At 31.5% G+C, this 12,834-nt stretch overlaps 1 protein-coding gene across 3 annotated transcripts in view; it reads right to left on the bottom strand.

Moving 5' to 3' along the window:
• Positions 1-12,834, bottom strand: part of Cen (cerebellar degeneration-related protein 2-like) — a 172,076-nt gene that overhangs the window by 41,354 nt on the left and 117,888 nt on the right. Inside the window, exons 1-2 of one of the 3 annotated variants that reach the window (XM_085957734.1) lie at positions 5,350-5,460; positions 4,072-4,344 (exon numbers count right to left, since the gene is read on the bottom strand). The exons of the other annotated variants lie outside the window; for them this stretch is intronic. Coding sequence (XP_085813860.1) covers positions 4,072-4,183 — 112 coding nt within the window. The 5' untranslated portion in view covers positions 4,184-4,344; positions 5,350-5,460. Of the gene's footprint in view, positions 1-4,071; positions 4,345-5,349; positions 5,461-12,834 lie in introns of those variants that run through there. 3 annotated transcript variants of the gene reach the window in all.

Genomic DNA, 12,834 nt, shown 5'->3' with positions numbered 1-12,834 from the left:
TACTTAATTCTTCTCTACGAAAACATTTTGTATGGATTCACGCATTTACAATAGGATTATTATTACTATTATTAAAAAACATTAATATTTAATGGTAATAATTGGTATGAATTTACAAAACAGGAAATATCTGATTAAAAGCAATGAAAGAATACCTACCTTCCTACGAGTACATTAGGTACCATTATATTTTGGTATAATCGAAACGTTTTATTTGATTCACGTATTTTACAGATAGGCAACGTTACCTCCAAGATGTGCGCATGTGCTCGCGCACATTTTAAGAATTTTCCCGCACAAATGTGTCCAACCTCCGCACATTTTTTTTTGGAAACTAGTTTGCGGTACCAGATTTTTGTTTTGCTTAAATAAATACAACAATAACCAAAAAAATATTACACAAATTAATTTTTGTACATTCTTTACAGACTTATTTCTCACTGAACGTATGACGTGATTCTATTTTAGTCTTTTTTTGGTTTGAAGAGATAGATGTAAAAACATACTGTCAAATAAATGTTTATAATAGGTTACTACTTACTACTACTGGGCCCTAATGGAATAAATTACTAAAATCGGGTAGGATATTGTGCAATTTACGTAAAAAAATAATTACTTATTTGTTGGGTGGGTAATTAGTTTATTTCGTGGTATAATAATTTGGTTAGTTCATTTCGCTATGGTAATAGAAAAAATAAACGGAATGTTACACCGAAACATTCTTACCATTGATTAAAACAAAAGCAACCGCTTAGTGTAAATCAATATTGATTGATTAAACGTAATTGTTGTAATAAAAATATTCTTTATGTTCGGGGATGTAATATTTAATTCTGGTTTTAATAATTCCATTAAGAAGTGACGTAAATAAAATCTTCCGAGCAAAATGTGATACCTACCATTATCTTTGCAAACGTGTGAGAGTGTAAAGTACAAACATTACATGCTACTTTGTCTCTCATGCATATATTATTTATTATAAAAATAATGCTTTGGCAACATGCAAACTTGATTGTATTAGGATCATTATATTATATTTTATATTGCATATTAATCTGTGAAGACATTGTTATTTCATAATATTATTTATTATTAAACATAGAATGGAACTAAAATAGCACTTGTCGCATAAATATTCGCTAAAAATGTTAAAACTCGTGTAATTTCCGTCATTTAATATTAATGGCTAGTTTGTAAATATAATTAATTCATTCATAAGCTAACAGTGATAACGAAAGTCGTTTATGATTATCATTACAATGTTAATCAGTATTCACAATCTTAGTTAAGATGGCACATGTTTACAAAGATTTCCTGGCGACTGATTACCGGAAAATGGTAAATATGGTATGGATAACTATTATAACACACAATACAGTAACACTCGGCAATATGCACACACATATTCAGCTGTTCACCGACACAAACCACCAGACATTGCGTTTGACACGCCCCTCAATCTTTCCGTCGTCGGAAGTGTAGGAGCCAGGCAGTGCGGTATACCTACGCTAACTTTTATACATAAACTTTTGAAGCTTTTTCTATTTCTTCAAAGAGCGGCGCTAGTTATATTCATCTAAATTTAAGTTTGGGTTGCAGACCAATAATTTTATTATATTTATAGGTGTCGTCATAATCTCATGTCTTATGAATAGGATACTTAATTAAATTGCAATATTTGTGGCAATTTCGTCATATTATTATTTTAAACAAATTCTGGTTTTAAAACTATTTTTACAAAACATGATGAACATTTAACGTCACCACTACACTTATAAATATACTTTTTATTTATTCTTTTGACCATGTCCGATCCTAATAAGACCATATGGGCCTCCATAGTATGGATACATAATATATGCATGTAAATGAAAAACATATTGTCCAATTTAATATGCACGACCACAAAAGTATCCATCATTTTATTGATAGTATTTTATCGAGAAAAATAGTTTACTATCTTTCAAAATAAGTAGTCGCCTAGCTGTGTTTGCGATCGCGGACGTATGTTTAAAACATTTAAGCAGGTGGTAATTAATGCCTTTGTTTTTTTTTTACAGAAATCAACGTAATGTGCATGCAAATAGGTGTTCGTATGAAATTATGAAAATATTTCCAGTAGTTATCGATTGTAGGTAATCATCAAACGGTGCATTAACAATTTTATTGATCCATACAACCACATTTAATTTTATGATTGTTAATAGAGCGTAATTTTTATCTTGAAATCAGTTTCCGATACTTCGCATTGCATCGTTTTCTTTCTATTGAACTAGGAAACAATTTCGCATTATTGAATGAATGCGAGACAGAAAAAAATGACTCAGAAAAACATTGTCTTATACGCTCAAAGAATAATAAATTGAACATTACATTACCCAACTTCTCATATCACGTAACTATATTTTATAAATAATATGCAAAGCTTGTTTATTTGTTACGTGGTTACGTTGATATTAACTGTGATACTCGTGCAATGGGTCCAATAATTTAAACGAACCTATTTTTTTTTTAAAGATTTTGTAGAGGCAATTTTACAGAGGCATTACATAATGAAATATAATATTAGTAATAAGTGTTTCAAAATACATAATATTCAACGCAATTACTTGAATTGTATCACTCTGTTAATCCATTATGTAACGCTAACATGCATTATTAGTATTATTACAAATTTTATACACTCGAACCAGATAAATATATGAACGAATGAATTTATGAATATAATTTTATCATTTTCCTCGCAATATATCACATTAATTCACATGTTTTATGAAACGATGCATACGGAAGATGTGTTTATTTTAAAATTTAATTACCGATGAGTTTGGGGTACAGGTACAAATGATTAAAGTTAAAAAATATTAAATTTCGATTTGGTACCTATCCAGAGCATGACAGTTAAAAAGTCAATCTACTTATTCAATCCCTAAAAGATAACGGTAATTAATTATGCATAATGAATTTACCCCAATTTACGTATTTGTATATTATAATAGTTCTCGCATCACTTTTTCCATCTTCTATAGTCGACGTTGAATATTTGATTATTATGTAAAACTAGATTGAAAAATAAGTTTGTTGAAAGAATAATAATTGTGTTCTCAATATTTTTCTATGTTGTTGATTTGTGAAGAATATCGGTTGTTTAAAAGATGACTGTACTTCGGGATGGTCACGACCATGGCCCCCACAAGGGGGGGCTGACAGGGCTCTAGCCTGAGGGCCCGGGCTCTGGGGGGCCCTGAATGGCGCGTCTACCTTATAAGTGAGATAAACACACATCAAAAAATTCCTCTAATGGTAAAAAAGTCGCCTGCGGGCTATTTTACTTTAGGAATATTAACATTTTAAGATGTAATTGTGTGATGCAAATTTGGATTATTGTGTGTCGATATTCGAAATCTTCATAACTCAAGTGCATTTATTGAAGAATACAAAAAAAGCTAAAAATACACTGAATACCCTAGATTTTACCTGGAACATCATTCCGAAAAGGTTTCTGTAGAGCGTCACACTGCTTTTAACTCTAGCGATAGATAGGGGGGCCGATAAAGACCCTGGCTTGGGGGTCCGCTTCAGGATGTGGGGGCCATGGTCTCGACCCTTATCCACGACAAATAGACGGTAAAGATATATTAGAAAATAAGGTAGTGGTCGTCTTAACTTAACTATTATTGATAGGTACCTTGATTCGAACCACAAAATTCGATTGCCAAAATAAACGCAATTTTCTAACCACTTCAGATATAGTATTATATACTACTAGTAACTTTCGTCGTAATGCATTGATAAATCATATTGGCGGGGGTCCAATGGATGCAGGTTCGAGTCCCGCCAGTCGTCGAATATTTCTATTGGGTATCTGAGGCTTAATAAAGAATTTTGTTCGATGAGTGACGATATAAGTCAACGTGTGACATGATTGAATATAAATGAAACCCTAGGAATCATACATAGTATAAATACATCTTTCGTCCCTTTATTAATTATTCGACAACGCAATAGTGAATAATGTGTTATAGATTCTAGATTTTCTATTATTGGCATGTAAAACATTGTAAGCATTACCTTCTGAGCCTTGGAGGCACTCCAGCTCCATCGTATAATCCCATAGATCCAGAGAATTGAGGCCGTTCAACTCCCAGGAGTTCAGAGATTCGGGTTCCGGATCGCTATTCATTCTCACGATTTTTACTCACAGTCGATATTGAAAACTAAACCCCGAAGGGTTACTTTCGTAGTTTTTAATGTTCTTCCATTTCAATGTGATTATTTTATTTATTTAGTTATTAACATGATTGAATTGCTTTGTACTGTCATCTTGTGAACAGGCTGTTTTATCTTATTTGTTTTAAATTTGGAAAAGAACGGATTAATCGATGATATTTATTTAATGCTAAAATTAGTAACTAGTTTAGTTGAAATGAAAGTGCTGAAGAATGCCGGTGGCAACAGAGCCGAACGCGAAATAAAAATCGACATCGTGGGTATCCCTGCCTACCTGTCCCAAGATATTCCAATGCGATAAAAATATTGATCCAACAATATCATAAAAACGGTTTTTGGAAGATAAGGAACTGCCTTGCACCGAGCTCAATACAAACATGAATTAAATATAGAATCAAAGTTACAGTTGAAATTACACCAAGGCAAAAAATATCTTATAATGGTTTTTGTAACGTAGGCATCAGAAAAAATATAACATGTAAATTTTCATTTTAAAATTAAATTTCAAAACAAATTCATATATTACTCAAATGTTATCAAAACGTACCGTGAAGAATATCCATAAAACACGTAGAATGGGTTGCTACTTGAATTCGATTTAATTTTTTTTAGAAAAAAAGTGAAATTACACATTCAAGTCCAATCAATACTTTTATTCAACGAAAATAAATAAATTTATAACCACAGATCTAATAATTATTCGTTTAAAAAGAGTTATTTTTAGATTTATGCTTAAATTTTCTTATTATTATTTAATATCGGTATGTTAACAGCGTAATAAAAGCCGGTTCTAATAGCAATTTTCTATTTTACAATACAATAATAATCAAGCGTCACTCCAGACAAAAAAGAAAAACGCAGCACGATAGATGCACTACTACATACCGTTATAATTAAAATACATGCATGTACCTGTTATATTTAAGTATACAATGTGTATTATCATGTAAGTTCTAGCAAGAGAATTTATAAACCGGGAGCTTCCCAGTGTCGTAACAGGTTAACTAATTTGAACCGATGACATCCGCAAGGGTAATTATTTTTAATTAGGAACCGCAAAAATAATGAAATTTGAAAAATGCTCATGTTTATTGTGTAAATATAATCCGGATTGGTCACGTTTGAAAAACTGCATCTGTAGTGTTGCACTTGTTCAGTAATGCACATTAATACATTCGCGGAAGCTTTCGGTCGGCGGACTACTATCACCGCAGCTGGACAGTAACTAGTGAGGAAACCTCTCTAGATAATAGCCGGCGAGGTAGGCGGGAGCTGGCGGAATAGACGCGAGTGTAGGCGGGTGGGAGGCGCGAAGCCATGGGCGGCTGCTGTCCGATATCGTCATATTTTGTGGCGCAAACTACCAACAATTCACATCACTTTCTATGCATTCACTTAGCATTTTCACGCTCCGTTCGGGGCCATTACTCGATGGTCTGGACGCATTATCATTTTTGTCATTCATTGTGCTTTTGTAAAAAAACGAATGGTCCGTGAAAAATTTGTCTAATTTGTTCACTACAAAAAAACGGTAACTTCGAATGACGTAGGTACCCACCCAATGCATATGCCAGAAAAAAATTGCACACTAAATGAAATGCATTATAAAATTTACGTAACGCCTGCTGTGATAAAAATTGCGTACCAATTTATAATTGTTCAATCAATAATTGTTCCGGGTGAGATTATTTTCTTATATTATATTTATTACTGGTAAGTATATTAAAATAATATAGGTATATAAATAATTACTTTTACTCTTTTTACTGATATTATTGTGTATTTATATATATAGGTATATAAGTATATCAATTCTCTATTCACTGGGTTACTGCCAAAAGTTGGTAAGTCTCGAAATCATGTTATGGAGTAATTGCAATTTGAAAGTTTGACATGCCCTCTAAAATTAGGCATAATGCTAATTTCTTTGTGCTTTGTGTGCATGTTCTATATTATATCGGATGACCATGATTTTTTTTCTACCATACATATTTATATATAGACACATACTAGGTAAGCCGTTATCTAACTCCATATACCTAAATTATTGACATACCAACTTTTAGCAGTAACCCATAACCTTTGATTTTAATAAATTGACTTTCTTAACCGATAACTAAAATCATACAAATATAAAAATATCTATACTTATTATATTCTCAAAGAATAAAAGTTTTTCATTTGCATTGTTATATTAAGCTCATTTTATTTATTTATTTAAAAAAAATAGTATTTTGGCATTACAGCAATTGGCCAATGCGCCATAATACATAATAAATACAAATTATAAAAATCACTTAAGTAATTACAAATAACAACAAATATAACAAGAAAGTAGAAAAGAAAGTGTGTGCTTATGTGGATATTAAAGTAAAATGATAAATACAATTATAAATTAAACATATTTAACACGTCCACAAACATGATATAAATAGTAAATAAAAAATCAACCTTTATGGTGGCATCAATTAAGTTAATTGCACGATACACAGCATCATTAAACATCACATCCGTCGTACGACGAGGTATCACGAAGACCGTAGAGTTACTAGTGATATTGGTTGGAACATGAAAATTAATATTTGATAATCTTAATTTGATGATTAAGTAAGAATAATTACAACATATAAATTTATTTCAATGTACAATTTAAATAGTTTAATTCACACGATTATGACGAATTGCACCATGTGCATTTAATGTGCTTTTAACTCTCATTAAAATTTGCAATAATATATTAACCAACACTTATGATGATGTTAAAAAAGTTATCGCGATGTTTCACAATAGAATAATAATAACTGAGATAAATACTCACGAGCCGCCTTTGCTGTTCACTGGCAAATTGCATAGCGAATAAAGTCACTGACCAAAGTCTGAAGGTGCTTTGAAAAGCGTTAAATTTTTTCCGAGTAGGCAATATTCTTTAGATTTTCTACGCTTCTTTTTCACTTAATACTATTATTAAAAAGCCTTTTATTAACTTTTTAAGTAACTTAAAATAAAATACGAGTGTTTTTCGTGCACCTCGGAATCGTCAGCGTTATACAAAATTTTATTTGAATAAAAATACTTAGGAAAGTATATCTAAATATTATTTTATCATAATATTATTATAGTACAATAGATTTCTGTAAATACCGAATCATTATTTATTGTAGTTTTTAAATCAGTGTATGATAAATTAACGAAGCGGTCATACCTATGTTAGCTGATGAGGTGAAATTATATAACACTAGATTTACTACCTATGAATAGGTACGTACATTACTCGTAGCTAAACTTATCCCAATCGCCAATCTATAGCATTAAACTCATATCACACCACATCTAGTTATTTCGGAATTCAACTACGTTTGACCACCACTATCATACAATCCTTGGTGGAACCTGGTCTCTTCCAAAAACTTTTCCATCCTGGATGACCCAGCGTCGACACTTTCCAACTTCCACTTTTAGTAGCTCACTTCAGCTATCTCAGTTTCAGCCGTCTAGGTATTTTCTTGTAATTCTTACAGAATTTCGTTGCAATCTGCATTTTCATTTGCCACTTGATTGTTTCGCCCTACAAAGATATCCACGTTTCTCTCATTCTACTACGTGAAATATAAAGACATATCGATTTATGTCTTTTCATTCTCATCATATACATACAAGGATAAGGTACAAAATTTATGACGTGTTATAATATTATTATATAGTAGATACGCTACTAATTATTATTATTGACAGAGTTTGTTTCAATTTTCGATTCAAGTAGGTACTAAATAGTTTGTACACATTTTAGATACTAAGCTGATCAATCTATATTTAAACAAAAATATTAATATTTTAATACAATATTGATTATAATGTTATTAATATTATTAGGTAAATAAATAAATAGTATGAACTATCGACAAAACAAAAATCCGCATATATAATAATTTAATACTTACCCCGTTTATACGTGCATGGATTTACTGCTGACAGTACGTTTTATGACGGCCATTATAAGAATAATTACAAGATAAGAACTTTTTATATACAACGTTTTTAAATTTTCTGTTGAATCATATAAACTTGACTTGACTAGCTTAAACGATCAAAAAAAATTGTACTTGATAAAAATAATACTGAAATGTCATTTTGACATGTCATATTGATTTCCATAGTAACGCACGTATATATTAATAATTAAGTTGCTATGACCCCAGACCCCTAGCAACCAATAATTGTGTCGAAATAACTTTTCATACAAAACAGAATTAACTGAAAATGAATACAATTCTATTTAAAGATTGCGAAAAGTATTTAAAAAAAATGCATTGGTATCGTGTTCTGATATATTCTAAAAGTTTCAAATGTCTAGCTAGTCTGAAAGTTAGTTAAAAATCGATTCCAAGATTTGTACCGTACAAAGAACCACCGGACAAATAAGAATACGACCTAAGAAAAACGTTGTAATAATAAAATGCACGAGTAAACACGTTAATATCATGCAAGTTGCAAGATTGCATGGATGATTAAAAAAAGTTGGGAAGCTTCTGAATTTTCACGCGACAGTTGGGATTTGTTCGATATCTACGCCTGCGCAGTAGAACGAGAGTGGCGAACCTGCCTGTAAAAAAACGAACTACACCGCGCAGACTCATTATGAGGTTAACCGATTTTCACGACCTGTCAAATAGTTCCATAAAATGACAACATCACGTCTCGCTTACTCCTGAAGAATGAGATTGGCGAGACAGTCAGCACTTTTACGTGTAAACAGTTATTATCGCGATAGTTTAAAATGCACACTATTGGTGCAAGTACATCCATGCACGTGTGCAGGCGCTATAAAACTTTTAAAACCAATATTGTGCTACGGATCAGCGATGTAGACATTAATAATTACTGTCAGCGATTCCCGGAAACTTCTGATGTTTGAGCGCAGAATCTTGCTAAAGATCGTTGGCTCAATCTGCAAGGATGGTAACTGACGACGTCACTACAATCTCTTTGATGAGCCTGTTGTCAAATTTATCAACACCAACACGTTTGCGATTGATGAACAAGTGTCTAATGTTTTTTAGACCGGACTGTGAAGATGGGAAGACTACGATTTTGATGCTTGATGAAGGAGTGGTTGTTTGAAGAATAACAATGAAAGATTGGGCGGAGTGGTAGAGTCTTCTTGAGGTGGTCTAGGTCTACCCCGGAGAAAAAGATATATTAATTAGGTACTATGTGAACAACCAATCGTCCAATCCATCGGGTCCATTCATTGTATCAAACACACATTTAAAAACAGCATGCAATGTTTGTCCAACCGCGGGAACAAACCCGCAGCCCACGGCTACATAGACAACCGCGAATATAACAAATATTCAATTAAAATAAATAGCATTTTTTAAATAACCAAATCAGTGTGGGATAACGCCTCATCATATTTTGATGTTTACATTTTCAATAAAAAACGTGTAGGATCCAGAATAATATTATTGTTATGAAGAATAAACTTCCATATTCATTTTTCTAGTCATTATGATATTCTTATAATATGTATATAGATAGATACTACTGAAGACATTGTACTAGAAGTTGTACTTACAATAAAAAAAACGCGTTCTTTCAATAATAAATTTACTATTTCATGAATCACTACTAATTATTAGTTTGTTGCAATAGTGGGTAATTGAGTAATAACTTTCTAACGTACAATATCTCTTTGGTTGATGGATGTTGCAAGTTGCAACATATTGTAGTAGGTACTGTAATGAAAAAGGTAGATATTTTTTTCAATATGGCGGACAAACGGTTGTATCGATGTTGTGAGTCAGCGTTTTAATTCGCTGTTGTATTTTTACTATATGCCTTTACACCTCCGTGATAACCAATTAATTTGGATCACATTACATACAGAAGAAAAATCTATTCAATTTTTATTACTTATTATAAAGCTACTGTTAGATTATGTAAATAAGTAAGTAGGTACTTAGACAGATTGTAGAAATACGTTGTTCGAAGATTATTAAAAAGTTATAGAAACTTGGAGTAAACATTTTTGCATTATTTTATATTATGATGTAAAAAAAACTAATCCTGTATTTCCATAATAATATTCTGATTGGAATATTTTGATGTTGCCCTAATTAAATTGTGTGTAAATTATGTTGACATACTTTCATTCTATCAATATGGCGGATATCGAACAGCTGTTTTGTTTCCCTTCAAGACAAGAAAACAAATTGAAAATAATACTTTTATTGTCATTTGAAATTTAAATTATAGGTAATGAAAACATTTTTTTTGTGAAATCCACGAAAACGTAGTCGTAAAATATAACGATCTTTGGTGATGGTTTTTTTTTTTAATTGACTTGGTATTTACATTTTTTTGAATGAGTATGTATAGAATTGTCTCTCAAATAACACCAAAATAATGGGAATAACAATATAGGTAATGGATTTGTTCAATATTGAATTAAATTTAATAAGACCATTGGGTACCTATCTGCCTTATTTTAAATGATATATAATTGTCAGGTTTAATATTATGTTGACGGAATTTGGAAACCTTCTCATTCATGTAAGAATAGTCTGCAAGAACGACGGTTGGTATGGTAACTTAATGGTTAGAGCACTCACCCGGCAAGCGATAATATTTTGTGGGCAAATCTCACGAAGTCCAAAATTTTTTTCTGTGATTTTTATAATGTGCAGGTATATATTTAAGATTAACCCGAATTATGTACCCAATATTATAAATAATTAATAAATATTTAAGTAGTTTTCAATAATATATTATCATAATATACTGTTGCACTTCGGTGATGTAGGAGATACCAGGGAACACAGAATTAATGGGAACTGAAATACCTAACGGGTGTGGAGTAACAGGCAACCGATCTCGAGCGTGGAAGAATATGGGATAAACTTAATCACGTGTCAAGAATACGTCATTCTAAGCTTGTCCTTCGTTGTGACAACTGCTCTCGGTTTATGCACTGACGCTCATTCAATATAGGTGTATTTGAAGGTTGCAACATACACTATTGCACGTGTATAATGTGTGTTACATTTTCGCAGGGCAACCACATTCAAAACCCTACTACTGGGGTATAACCTTTCTGAATTATATTTATTAATCTGTTGTGTGGGAGATACTTTCATAATTCCGACGGAATCTTATGTGCTAAAATTATGTAGTTGGCCACCAGTGGCGTGCGGTCCATCGATGCTGTAGACGTGGAGCATGCTTAGAAATATTCCATAAATTACTATGTAATATTTTTGTGTATTTATTGGGTAATTGAGTTCTACATCTTATTTATCTACATACTACAGATTTACAGAGACTTTACAGTTGGTTGTTATTGTTCGCGGTCTTCATTATGAAAATTACGTTTAAAACGCACGGAAATATTATATTTGCATTACATTATTTTATTATATGTATAATATTATACTGTAAAGCTACCACACGTCACAGCTTACTACCCGGCACCTGCTGTGATGCAATTAGTTACAAAAGCATAGTAGATAATAAATATATTGTGTATTTTTCAAAAGCATGCCTACGAGAAAATTCACCGCACGCCCCTATTATCTACAGATAACTGTGTACATATTATATTAACTCTGTTTAACATTAATTATTTAACTAGTTCACCAGTAATTGTTAATACCTATTCCAATTGGTTGCGTAAAGTTCTTGATTAGGCTAATGACGAAATTTAAAACGCAGTTTGATGTGGCGTAAAATACTGTTTTTAGACTTTAGTATTCCACACATAACTAAGCAGCTAGCTATCACATAACATATTTATTTTATGTAATGTCATGCATTATCATTCGCATGTTTATTTATTTATATCACGGTTTATTTATTATCTTAAATCTGTCTGTTGCACTTTGAATTAGGATTATTATGTATAACCTCTTAATCGTTATCAAAATTGATTAATCATGAGTATTACATTTGATTTGATAAGTTATTTTATTATCAATGTTATTAGTTATTATACTCTTGCAGACTCCCGTTATAAAATGTGTATGTTTGCACTGAAACTATCGCAACGTCAATGGTGTACCTATCAATATTTTAAGATATAATATAATATGCAAATAGATCAGTGCGATTACAAATAAATCAGATAGCTAAGACAGACATGCTGTCCTTGTCTTTTGACGTACTTACATAATATTTGACAATGTTTGACAATGACAATGAGGTAATGTGTAATGAAACCCTAATTAATTTTAAGTGTGTCACTAACTCAAAAAGGATGAAGAACAATGATGTATATTCATATTGTTCGGTGTATCTAAATAAGGTGGGTATAATTTAATAATTGATGATTTAGATTTTTATGCCTACGCATTGACGTTTTTTAAAAAATGAGAAAAATATGTGCGATATATTAAAAGTAATATAGATTTATGCTCAATTAACCGAATAGAAATATATATATTTCTAAATTAACTATTTCTTCTATTCAACGAATAATTCACAAGATTTAAGAATGTACCATTCTAATTATTTAACATACATAATTCTGAAAACACTCATGAGAAAATATAGCCAATAGAAAAAAAAAATCGAAAAAAGTAAGACACCCGGCAGGAATCGAACCTGCGT

This window comes from Rhyacophila brunnea, unplaced genomic scaffold, assembly GCF_057557595.1.
Source record: "Rhyacophila brunnea isolate RB1 unplaced genomic scaffold, BYU_Rbru_1.0 scaffold_7, whole genome shotgun sequence".
Classification (NCBI taxonomy): Eukaryota; Metazoa; Arthropoda; class Insecta; order Trichoptera; family Rhyacophilidae; genus Rhyacophila; species Rhyacophila brunnea.
This window is presented reverse-complemented; position numbering and strand designations above follow the sequence as displayed.